The sequence below is a fragment of the Phalacrocorax carbo genome, chromosome 1, assembly GCF_963921805.1.
Source record: "Phalacrocorax carbo chromosome 1, bPhaCar2.1, whole genome shotgun sequence".
Lineage (NCBI taxonomy): Eukaryota > Metazoa > Chordata > Aves > Suliformes > Phalacrocoracidae > Phalacrocorax > Phalacrocorax carbo.
The window spans coordinates 44,802,334-44,815,880 of NC_087513.1; the positions used below are offsets into that span (position 1 = coordinate 44,802,334).

Here is a 13,547-nt window from a genome sequence, read left to right on the forward strand (position 1 = left end):
CTTGGTAGTTCACCTTGCTGCTGATTCCTCTCAAGAGGAAGAGTCAGGGTTGAGATGAACTGCAGCAGAGGCTATTCTGTTTATCCTTATGGGTTTTATACAATCAAATATGATACTGCAACAATGAACTAAAACGATAATGTGAGGAAAAGAAAAAAGATGCTGAGGTACCTCGCCCACATTCCACTGGAGTCACCTTCTGCAGCACACACAACTGCAGCCGCGTGCAGAACTAAGAGCATCACCTGAGCACCACTTACTGGAGAGTTTTAGTAAATACGGTACAGCAATCCAGATAAACTGTGATATAAACAAGGTCCGTCATTGCTTTGACTCTATACATTGCAGGACTCTTGCAGCACTAAAATATTTATCCTTTGTGAAAGGCACAACTACGCAAACAGAGCACGAATATGAGTAGATATATAGCCATCAGCCAACCCTGAAAATTGATCTTTAATCAAAATCAATGGGAGAAAGCACTGATTAAAGACCAGTGATATGGTCTAGGCCCAGATTCTGGGGTACTACATCTGTGAAATCAATGTATTTAGCTCTAGGCAGCTAAAAAAAAAGTGACAACAGCAGCTGTTTTAAATCTCCTGCAGTGAAGTCATGGAAGTCGTAGGGACTTAGTAATTGCACAGAGGCTTAATAATGCCTTCTCTCAGATAATGCTTGGGCAGCTTGGTAAATTCATATAATTGCCATTAATGAAGGCCATCTGCTGAGGGACAAGGTAATCATTCCAGAAGTTCTCATTCATGCCATGCATGGCTTGTAAGCACAGAGTAATGCTTCCATCATTTACAGTAAAGTGGTAAATGAAACTTCACTGTTTTTCAAAATTTGTGTAATATCTGGTTACATTCACTCTAAAAAATAGGACATATTTGAACACAGCAAGGTAATTAAAAGAATATTTTTCTGTGTTTACTGCTAACTTAAGCTTTTTGCTGAACTTTCTAAATGCCTAATATGGCATGGTGGCAAGACAAAAAGCAGGCAGCCCATCTTTTGAAATCCTGCACTAATTTACCTACATTACTAATCCTTCTCTCAGCTCATCATTATAGATACAGTACTTGTAACCAGGAGAGGGAAAGTAAAACTCTGGAAAACATTAAAACATCACTGCTTCACCATACTGTCATCTTTGAATGAAGCCAAGTAATGCCCTTTCCAAACACTGACGGAGGTACTTGTTTAGTGGAAATTTTTATCATTATTTTATGTGACTTTTCATTGCTGGGACACTGGTAATGGAAAAGGGACAGAAAGGTACAACAAACAATTCTTGCAAATGCTACACAGCCCCAAATTCAGGTAAACCAGGCTGGTTCAGCTGACATTATAATCCACCCCAATATCTAAAAAAAAGATAAAATGCTGCAATTTCACAATTAGCATCCAGGAATGCAAATTTTAATTAAAAGGTACAAATCAATCCATGTATAAGCATGTGAAAATCTGAATGAATTTTGTCAATTTGCGCAATTCCTTATTTGCTGCTGCATGAGCACTACTGCTAAATTAATGGTGCAGTAATTCTGAATAAGCTATTTGGAATACCAGAACAAGGTATAACAAGGTATCAGATTAGCCCAAGGAGAACTTTGCTTCCCAGGCAGTCTAATGGGGCATCATGCTAATATAACCATGCAGCTTTCATGACCTGAGTTACAAATCCGAGCTGATAAATCTCTCTTGCTTTACTCAGATGAGTTGTCCTATTGCCCTTTTGTTTACTAATTGCCTTATTAGTAAGTCCAACATACCACTTTTCCTTAATCCTGACCAACACCTCAGTCTGCATGGTAAATGTGACAGTAGGGGACTTTAGACGGTCAGGTTTCATACTGAGCCTTAATCACAGTTCTGTGCTGTAAATTATAGCAGTAAGTCTTCTCAACACATTTTTTTCTTTTTCCCAAGTTGCATCTTATAATTTAAAAGCTTCAAAAGCTGGGCTTGCCTGTGGAGATGAGAGACTGATTGGAATTGTATTTCTCCTCCTGTAACAAATATTCAGCTCCCAGTGAAAGGAAAGAGTAAAGCTGGGCAGGATTTGAACTCTGGGGCTGCCCTCGGTGCCAGCCAAGAGAGTTTGGCCTGGTGAACCTCTGTTTTTACAGGAAATGTGATTCATCAGGCAGAAATCAATGGAACTCTCCTTTCAGGGGCTAGGTCTAGGTCTGGGAGGTGGAAGAAGAGCATTATATTGCAAACCGGACAAACAAATCTTGAGATTCTTGAAACACAACAAAACCAGGATTTCAAATGACTCCTACATTAAAATCCTAAATGAAAAAGTTTAATAAAAGAATTAATGAGAAGTTTTGCCTGAGTCCAGCTAATATCCGTATTGTTTATTTAGTGCAGCCCTTTAAAATGGAGTACACCACCTTAGTGGGATATCTGAAGTGAACAGCTAAGGGTTCCAGCCAGCCTCTTGTTGTCACACACTGCATCATAGTAAAGTAACGAGCACAGGATCACCAGACTCAGCTTTCACCACCCAGCAGCCTTCTTCTGGTTCTCTAATATTTGCAAAGACATATATCTGGAGTAATAACAGAAAGCGCAGGTAGGCAGCTCAAGGAAATGACCAGATAATTGCATATCAGCAGCACTGGGATTACAGGTGTTCAGACCGCTAAGGCACAAAAATAAAAATTATTAATTAAAGGAGATCATTCCAATATACTGACTAGGCTTGTTGAACTATCCTACCCAGCATTTAGTGCAACTACGTTTTTAATATGATAGAACATAATGAAATATATCTCTAAAGTAACTGGGGGGGGCATCCAGATCTCATCAGAAATGGGTCAGTATTCTGCCACTGCCATTTTTTTGCCTGTAAGTCACTAGTGGCCTTCAAATATCCAGGATGGTCCGTCCAAAAGATGATTTTATAGTAAACGTAAAAGTTTCAAACTAGTGAAGCAGAAACTGAAATATTTTTAAAGACAACACGTTGTTCCACAGACTAATTTCATACAAAACACACAACAGGAGAGTATTTTGTGTTGACTGCTCCTCCTCTTAAGAAATGATTGTCAGTGAACTGGACCTGTGAAAGTGCTTTTCTGCGATGACTTGATATTCTGGTGGGAGTCATAAGACAACAGAATGAAATAATAGTTATTTTTACTTGTCTGGTTGTCATACCACGTTTTTATAAACACTTTCTGATCTGATTACTTTTGGTATTGATAAATGTTTCATGACAGGTATTTACCAGTCAGATTTTCTTTTAAATAATATCCCCACAGAAAAATATTAGATTTAATCTTGAAATGGAAAATGAAGTAGCGAATGAAGGCTGGGAGGAGAGAGAGATACACCTGGATTTTACATATCTGACATACTGAAAGAGAGACTTGAGAGTCAGCCTGAAAGAAAACTTTAGCTTGTCAGGAGATGCATGGGTTGGTCAAGCTGTACTGTTACCCTCCGGGCAGTTCAGTACTGATTACCAGATGTGAACAGTAAATGAAATTCCCATAATCTGCTAAGGTATGTCACATTTTTTTGTTGTGGTTTTGTTAGTGGTTTTTGCTCAGCTATTTAGTCTATCTTCTGTGCCTACAGCTCTTTAAGGTTTCTTGCTAGACCAGAAGTTCACCCTAACTTACAGTTCTCATAACTTCCTTTTTACTGACTTACAACAGTTAAAGTCACTTTATCAATTCAGGTTGCCTAGTTTTATGTTCCATGCGAATATACCTTCTCAGTAGTTCAATTATGCACTCACTTTCACAGCCTTGCCCTTCATCTGTTCCAGTAACTGCCCAGGAATCAGAAGACTATAACATAGCAACAGCTTTGAATAAATAGCAAAAACACATGGAAGGGTAAAGGACTTAACGGTATAATGGACAAGATTCATGCATCATTTGCCAGGTGATAAGACTATAGAATGCTAATTAATCTTCATGTAGCTAGGGAGCTTTTGAAACTAGTAGTTTTAAAACACAATGAATTTTTTTTTCCAAAACTCAATTTTAATGTGGCAAAACTTCAGTTAACTTGTTTTCTGGTCTAGGGGTCTTCAGGTGAAAAGGAAATACTGAGGCCATTACATACTTCAATTATTTCTATTATTTTCAGAGCTAATATGTATTCTTGCCTAGTGCCAGACAGAATATTTCAGTTGGTGGTACTTATATTTAGCTAAGTGAGAACCATTAATCACCATTTCCTGACATAGCATCCTAGAAAAATGCCAAAGTACTTCTATTTAAATTTCATTCACTCAGTCACTTTAAAAATACTTTATTTCTATGGGATATTAGTGCGAGGATTTGAACTGGCAGTTGATTTACTAAATAAGTTCCCATAAATACAATTCATTAAAGCCATTTAACAGATCCCTACACATTAGATTGGAATGTATGTCAGCTAATAAACTTTTAAAGGTTAATCGATCATAAAAGTGACCTTCTGCTCCTGTAGTTAAAGAATTCCTACTTGTAGAAGGGACAATACACATTCAATCAATACTGTGTGGATTATATTTTATCTTTGATCCTTTCACCTGCACTCAGTTTCCCTGGGACATATTTTAACAATCAAAATCACTGGATAGTTAAGTGTCTGTAATTTTTTAAGACTGGAAAGGCAAATGTATATTTTCCAAAGCTCCTACCTTGAAGAGTTTGTAGGACTACAGGAGTCAGCCTTATCCTCTTTTACTAGATTTTATGATGAAAGAAAGTTAGGCTCAGCTCTTGCATTATACAATGACCACACCACACTGCTGATCTGAATCTCTGCATACATATAATAAGCAGTGTCTTCCAGAAATTGCATACTAATACAAAGCCTGTCGCTGCTCCTCATCCTGTTTCGATTACTCCTACCTACTGCTCACACCTGGTCTGCTTCACTGTGTTCTCCAGGAAGGACCTCCTGTTCCAAACAACTCCCACTTTTCCTGTTACTTCCAACTGACTGTCATGCCTTCTCTTGTAAGGCCAACAGCTTTTCTTCTCTAGTCTAGCTAGGTACTAACAGACGGAAGTAAAAGCCAGTCACCACACTCTCATGTCTTACACTCAGGATAAGAGAAGATAAACACTGGAAGGGAGCATTTGCAGGGAGATTTCTGTCTAGCCTCAGCTATCTCGAGCTCAAATATGCTGAGAAAAGACTGCGCTGTTCAGTAAAGTAGCTATCAGTCTTTCATAAATGCCAGTGTACATGAAGGGCATGCAAGAAGGTTATCCCTGATTAACAGCAAGACCCAGCTCAGATATCCTCTGAGCCCTTGCTGCAGTACTTGGAGATGTCTAACAATGTAACATGGCCAAAATACTCCATGCTTTTCTTCTTAGCTTTTTTTTTTAAAATGGAAGAAATTATTTTCTGCAATTTTCCAACAACTCTTCCACTGGGGGGAAAAAAGAGTTACTGTATAAACATTTGCCAAGGGCTTAATGTAACTGAAAAGAGGAGCCATATGTTGAACAACCGTAAGTACTAGCAATGTATTTATGCCAATTCTCCCACTCTCCCTAAGTCAAAAGATTTGTTACTGGGCCTTTTAGATGTAAAGATTTCTTCTAAGAAAAGCTTCACATGCATAGAGGTGAATGGCATTAATAATTTTTATGCGTGTAGAAATTTTGTTCTCTGATACTGATATATTAGATGGGTTATATTATATATACCTTATATATTACATATATAAAAAGAAATATATGTTTTTGTTTATGAAGTTAGTAGAACCAGTCTAACTTCTCATTCATCATCACTCCATTCTTGTGTAATAACTAGCTCCAGGCTTTTTAAAGTGACTATTATTTAGTTGTAAGAATCTAACAGTAATTAGATAGTCTGTCATGTGCAGGTTGTCTTTACAAAACACTCTATAAAGACCTTTTGTGCCACTGAGATGATTTTGTCAAAATCTTCTTTCAGGTCACTGACCTGAGAGTGCATTTGTCTAAGCCATCTTGCTACTTCCTAGGCTCTGTACCTGTTTCAACAAGCTTTGTGTTTGTTTCTGCTAAGACTGTTTTCCAGAGATTAATATAAATTTGGTAAGATTTCACTGATGATGCTGCAAAGATTGAAAATTGCCTTTAACAGTTGGAATACCAGGCTCTGCTATCTGGAAAAAAAAACCCAAAGCCCCGCAACTTTTCAGTGCTCTGTGGTTGATTAAAGAAGCATTTAGTTGGTTAAATGAAAGGACTAGTCAGAATATCAGCATTTCAGGGTACATAGTGCCATTATTTATTGTCATGGAACACTATTCCCTTTAAAAAGCTTTGAAAACTGCCATTTGATTAAGTGGCAGCCTCTCTCTGTTTCTCAGACTGAAGAATATATTCCATAAAACAAAGAGCGTGTTGCATTTTGCTTATTAAACTAATGTCTGTTCCTCTCTTTCTTCCTTTCAGCTACCCAGCAGTCCACTCAATCAATGGGCTGCTGTTGCCTAGTTATCAGGAGTTCAATCCCGCTACCATCGAAGGAACATTAGATTCCCCATTGATTTCAGCGAGGGAGGATTAGTTCCAGGCATAGGATAGATAAACTGAAAGAGAAGTTCTTACAGCTTTTCTGCTGAAAAGATGTTGCCTTCATTAGGGCATTTAGAGCTGCTTCTGTCTGGCAGGCTAACAGCACTCAGTTCAGCTGGTAAGAAGTCTGACACAATGCTGTATTAATTCATAGTTTCTGTTTAAGAAACTTCTAACAGAAATATTTGTAATTTAACTGCTTTAATAAAACCTCTTATACAAGCATGTAGGAAGGGGGGTGCTGCTTCTCTACCTTGCCAGAAGAAAACAACCATCATTTATCTACTGTTGGGCAGAGCTTAGGAAGGCCCTGACCACAGCTGGAAGGGTAATGACCACAGTTCTTAGCAATCTGACAAGGATTTCTGACACGTGCAGCAAGGCCCACTGGGACCTGACCACTGACTTCAACAGCAAGATTCCTGTCGGCTTCAGTTAACTTCAGCGCTTGCACTGTTTGTCTCTCACTGCAATCTGATTTTATCAGCACATCCCTATCACACACCTGAGCTCAAAGGAGAGGCATTTAAGCTTGCACTGACCCAACTTGGCATGTCCCCATATCCCAGCACAGTGCTGTACAGGTTAGCACAGACCCTGAAACAGCATGAGCAGAATACTAAAGGACTAATTAATCACCCTTTCTCCTTAGCAAGGCTAATTGCCTCAGGCTTGATGCCTTGCTGACGCAACTGTTCTGTGCCTGCTTTTCAGTAACTTCAGCATTCTGCACAGTAGCAGGCAGCTACAAACGCATCTCACATCCGTCATCCTTTATACAAGGTACTCCTGCTTCTCCAGCACTGAAAGTCAAATACACTTTTATTTTCAGGAGAGGGATGTTATTCTGAGAAATAAGTAAAAATCTCAATTTCATACCTCTCTGATAGCTGTACAAAACTCACTCTGCAGCACCTTCTTTAGGGACTGTAGCTTGTGTACCGGTACTTCTCCAGATTCTTGCAGTTTTTCCAGTAACTCAATTGCTCTGGCAACATCTGAGTGGGGAAAAAAAGGAATACAGATCAGTATAAACAGTGACTAGTAAGCAACCAAAAGGGGCACACTGATAGTAATTTCAAATTGAAAATCAGTTTTACAACACCTACTGTGTTAATCTTGTGTTACACCAGCCTCAGATAGGCAACAACGCTGCTGTTCAGAGATCCAAATCCCAAAGTACGGACCAACTGCGTATGCACACATACAACAGACACACACAATGAGCTACAGTCTTAGTTGCAAACATTCTTTGGAACGAGGCCACCAGTTCAAAGCAGCTAATCCGTATCAGCAGACCTAAAATATTTCTTACTTTCTGCATAAGAGAAAGTAACACAGGAAACAGCATGGGGCCTACTTTCAGAAAGTCTGAAAGAATGAAGCTGAGTCCTATGAAAGCACCCTCAGAATGACAACACCTAAGAAAAATATTTGATCTTTTCTCCTCAGCAATCTAAATCTACATATCAACTACTGATAAAGAAGGTCTTCTAAAGGCAAGTAAAAGTCCGCTAGGGAAGAACAGGAAGTCTGCTGCAGAAGAGGAAATGTGTAATGCTCTTGTCTAGGTCTCTAAAGATCTCATCTGCCACACAAAACCTGTATGACCACAGAAATACATGGAATAATATTTTTGGTGGCCTGAATTCTCCTTAAGCACCTCGGTATTGTCAAGGGAAAGATCAAAGTGTGTCTGAAGAGCAGTCCAGAGGGCTTAAGTAAGTACCTATAGAGTGGTGAGCGGGAGTCTGGTCCAGCTGAACAGTGCCCATAACCTCACTCTCATAATATTTTTCCTCTTTAACACTAGTTCCTAATTCACAGTTACTACTAAAATACATACATACAGAAAAAAACCCAACCCATGAGATGCTCAACAGTCCTTTACGGCTGGGGACACGGGCACAAGAAATAGTGGTCAGTCTCATGGAGGCTAGCCTAGTCACGCAAGGGACACACTGACTTACACGCAGGAGCAAACCGAGCGATACATATCCTGGCCAGTCTTCAGGATGATAGAGCTTAAATAGAGGGTTTTCTCCTCCTGTGTTGTTTAATGCTACTTTGCAGCTTTTCCTGTAAATTTGCTGGTATAGCTGAACCTGGCAATGCTGTTGTCTTGACTGTGTGGTTGTTCTCACATCTTCTAGCATCTTTTGCATAGCTACCAGAGCCACTACTGGCCAGTTACACCACTCTACTAAAAATAGGTCTGTATCCTAGTGATGAAATGAGTGCATAGTACCAAATGATAAAACAATATTTGAGGCATTTTAATTCTGCACTTCAACTGCACAAAAAATAAATAAACAGCCTCCCCCCAACCACACAACTCCAAAACTGCTACAATGGCTAAAAGCAACCTTATATAATTCTCCTTTCCAATGACAAAGATGGTACTGTTTGTGACTGGGAGATTATGCTAATTAAAACAGTTCTTACAATCCTTGGCTTGTAGCTGAGCTATACTGACCAGATGTCTTATACAACAAAGACATGAGAAGTTTTCTGGAAATAGAAAAGAGATGGCAGTAGATGAGCTGCAATAGGAATAAAATCATAATCATATATTTGCATTTATAAGAAAATAATTATTATCCAGCTAGGAAAAGCGAAGGTGACACCTCAAAAAAATCTATAATTTATTTAAAAAGAGGCAGGCAACTGGTCAGAATGGTAGGTTTTGCCATAGTAGATTAACACTCAAATAATTCTCAAGCTTTTTTAAAGGCATCTGCCAAAAGACAGCTCTAAGTATGAAAGGAGACATGGCAGAAAGCATGCAGTGCTACTTTCAGAAGGATGTTTCCACTTACCAGCCTGTAGTTTTCATCGTAGAACAGTCTTGGAGCTCATGAACTTCCAGATGAAACTAACCCTAACCCTGTGTTCAAAGACTGCACCTCTGCTTTTGCTCCAAGCAGTGCTTCAACTGCTAGTGGGCATCCAGTCCATGTTACTTGATCACAGCTATATCTGAAATAACCTCTCTGCCCAGCGCCACCTCTTTCGCTTTTCTGTTCAGCCTGCTTCTCCACTCCACACTATCTGCTGGTATACATAGCCAGTATTCAAAAGAGGTCACCTGGGAGAAAGAGGCCTTGGTGTGATGGGAAACAGAGACAGCAGTTGAAGCTGTATTTGCAAATAAAAAGGGAAGAGATGGTACAGAGGTGTACCAAGAAAGATCCGTCTAAAGCACTTAGTGGAGTGACGATCAGAAAGCTAAGAGGAGATCTAGGAAATAATAAGGCCATGGAAGCTAAGAAAAAAATGAGATTCTAGAAAGAAGAATATGACTGAATGCAGCTAATACATCAAAGAGGATGGTTTTCAGACTTAAGAAGAGGTAAACACACTCTTTAGTGAGAACCATTTCAGTGGAGTGCAAAAGAATGGCAATGCATTAAATAAAATATGATGCAACAAAGATGATTTTTAATATTCTCAGCAATAATAATGTCACAATGATTTTCTAACAAAACTATCGAATCATTTACCTTGGAATTTTTCTTTTAAAGTCTGTATCTGCCACCCAAGACTTGCAGTTAGCACTCCCCAGTTATTAGTGCAGTTGGTGCATACTGGGATGTCAGACCGCAGAAAGCTTAGATTATTTATTCTGAAGAAGCTTCAACAGCCTACTGTAACAGATCAGACAAGGCCTCTGACATTCATGTGACACATGGTAGATATTCAGATATTCTAAATCAGGCTGGGGTCTTTTCCAGTGCCAGTTCACCTAAGTTTTGAACTGTCTCTCCCTCTCACCAGTTATACTTGCAGGTCAGTGCCACAGATGACAGATTGGTTGCTATTTTGCAGTTGCTTAGAATTTTCATCACCACAACTGAAAATTCTGTGAATCACCCCACATTTCCTATGGTCCTGAACTAAACTATATTCAGTGAAAAAATTTGTACCGATTGAGAAATCTGCTCTGACCCAGAAGGAAGCATAGATAGCTCTAGGTACATTAATCAATCTAATAGAGGTAAGCACAGGTCTAAACATTTCCTTAGGGCACAGACCAGACTCTAGATGATAATTAATCATTTCTAAAGTAATGAGTGTTACAATAGAAATGATAAATTCATATTCTGACTGAAAAGTCTGGCATGGGTGTCTCATAGGCAAAACTGCACACAAGTTGTCATTTGCCAATGCTAGACTACTTAACTTTGTGATTAAGAAGTGCTTTGGGTAAAGAAAAAGCAGAATATCCCAAGAGCATTCTGATTTTCCACATTTCCGAATTAATCCAACAGGCTAAAATGCATGAATGCTGTTGCACAAGTTCTTGCTTTGATTTATTATTCACCTATCACACCTGTTAACAATAAGCAGTTTTCTTTCTCTTGTCACAATTAGGCCCATAGCTTGCTCAATTTGGCAATGAATTGTGGGATATTGCTCACGGTAGAGAGAATACAGAATAATAAAGAGCTTCATGGGATAAAATTACAGAATGAAAATGAGGCATGTGTTCAAAGAAGTGATGTGACTGGCAATGAGGAAGATTTCAAAGTCACGTTGGAAAAAAAGCATATAGCAAGGAACCCACGCCTGTTGAAGTCAATTAGAGTATTGTCGCATGTTTGAGAAGGACTGGTATTCCTCTGCTGGGATACTTTTCTTGTCCCCAGTTCTCCTTTGATTACAAATATAACTAGCTTTGCTTGTAAATGTTATCACCAAGGAATTATTCTTAAATACCCTTTTCTTACATATTTGTGGAAAGTACAAATTGATGAAAAGACAGAGGGTGTATGAGAGTGTGTGTGTGTGTTTATATAGATAGATGTAAAAAAAAATCCTGGAATTATGTTGAATAGCCGTGTAAATACCCTTTATGTAAATAAAATGCCCTTGTTTTTAGTTTCTGATTTTTCCTTCCTTTAAGCAAAAATATTTTTTAAACACAACTTCTAAAAAGGATTGTTTTGTCTACGCTCAAACACTTTCCAAAATATGAACTCCATTATACTAACATTAAACTCATGCTAATGTCATTGAAATCTATCCTTTCCCACATTCATATCCCGTGGAAATTAGTGGGAAATTTGAGTAACAATGTGGGTAGAATTATTCCTCTGTATTCTATGATGCACACAATTTAAAAGGAATATGCACTTATTTCCCCCTTTATATCCAATCCTAAACACGCCTTTTTTTTTTCCCTGACTTCCTCATACATATGCACGATTCCTTTCTCTCCCATTCTGTTTAACATTCACTTCCCTTTTTGTCTTCTCGTCATCATGCTTGCCTACAGCCTTTCGGGAAATAATACTGCTTCAGTGTGGTGGGTCACGTTATCAGTGAAACGGAGAAGGCAGGGGGCTGGGGGTGGGTGGAACGCATTTTATCAAGTGCACTCATCAAAAGAAAAGCATGACTTTCAGAAAAAAAAATCTCAGTTCTAGTGTCCTTTCTGTATTTTCATTTGAATGAATTTCATTTGCATTGCTAGTAGGACACAAGCAGGGGGTTACTATACAAAACTTAAGAAAAGGAGAAATCACTAGAACAGAGAACTAGCAAGATACCATAACGTGATAGAAGGGGAACATTCCCGTGCAATACCAAATTAAGTTGAGTCAGGTATACATAGCCATATAGCACAGTGCAGTTGAAAAAAAAAAGGTCATCTGGCTTAGTTATCACTTTGTTCTGTTATTTATGATTTTCACTCGTTGATTTTTGTTCAAATAGTAAGCAATGCATGACATAGACTGACCTGTTTAATTTGCTGGATGTTTTGAAAAATAAATGTTACTTCCAAGACTTTGCAATTCAGCGTTTACAACTCAGAAGCAAATTATGAATCCACAGAAAGAATCCTGGCCAGTCTGAACTTGGTGCTTTTTCACATTACTGTTAAAATTGGGTAGACCAGGCTCCAGCATTCTGTGAAAGTTGTCCAGTCTGTGGTTTCTCTCTGGTAGATTTTGTGCAGGGTTTATGTTTTTTTCAATTTAGTCAGACAGGTTAAAAATTATTGGGAAAAAATAGCAAATTATTTTAGCATGCTAAATGCTTCCCATCTAATACCAGAATGACTCTTGAAGAAGAATGTACTTGCACGCTTTCCTACTGCAAAATGTGAAAACTGTTGTATATCTACCAGTGTCCTCTCTTGTGCTAGTCTATGAGTGAGTTAAATACTGGTCTGCAGTCCTTAAAATAAATATATTATCCCCTGACTTAAAAGACTATTAGGCAATTAAATAGCAGCTACAATGCTGTGTAATACTACTTTGGGTTCAAACAGTAACATAGAAACATAGAAACATAGAAAAATAGTACCCTGATAACTACTCTAGAATCATGTTGTTGGGTTGCTCCCAAAGCCAAAATATGGTGATCACCTGTTTATTACCAAGATATAAGAGAACAGGCTTCTCATCTTCTTGAGGTCTTTCTACTGTCTCATTTATGTTAATTCTGGAGACTTTCACTGCATTAGAATGCTAGTTACTAGCAAAAGTAAATGTGCTGCATAAACACATCCCTTTGGTACCTCAGAGAGGTGGAACATCACTACAAATTGACAACAAGGATACTCAGTAAGTCTCTAAAATATTCACTAGCTTCACCATGGCATTACAGAATAATAATCCTGGCAATTTTCAAACTCTCTTCCATCGTGCTTGAAGACCTTTAATCAGTCTGAAGGTGAAGAATTTGCATGATATAACAGGTCCTTATAATTGCAGTAGTTTTTCATTCCTCCAATACTTTCATTCAGGTTTAGTTATTCCTTTAAGCTCAGAAGAATACATCCCTGAATTCCTAATGTTATTCTGTCAACTTTTTATCATAACTCCTGAAGCTTGCATGGGATGCTTTATTAAATTTAGCAATCTTCTCCAAACACTATGAAATGACAGCAGATAATCAATGGTTGGGCAATCAGAATTCCACGGTGATTAGCAAAGTCCATTCATAATTCATAGCCAGTAGCCCTAGTACATCATATCGAACTATTTATGTGACTTCATGGTT

The 13,547-nt window shown here is 38.4% G+C and overlaps 1 protein-coding gene across 2 annotated transcripts in view; it reads right to left on the reverse strand.

Annotated features, from left to right (window-relative positions):
• LIN7A (lin-7 homolog A, crumbs cell polarity complex component) overlaps positions 1 to 13,547 on the reverse strand; it is a 48,978-nt gene that overhangs the window by 20,704 nt on the left and 14,727 nt on the right. For both annotated transcript variants that reach the window (XM_064450198.1, XM_064450207.1), the window contains exon 2: positions 7,416 to 7,534. In XM_064450198.1, coding sequence (XP_064306268.1) covers positions 7,416 to 7,534 — 119 coding nt within the window. The remainder of the gene's footprint in view (positions 1 to 7,415; positions 7,535 to 13,547) is intronic.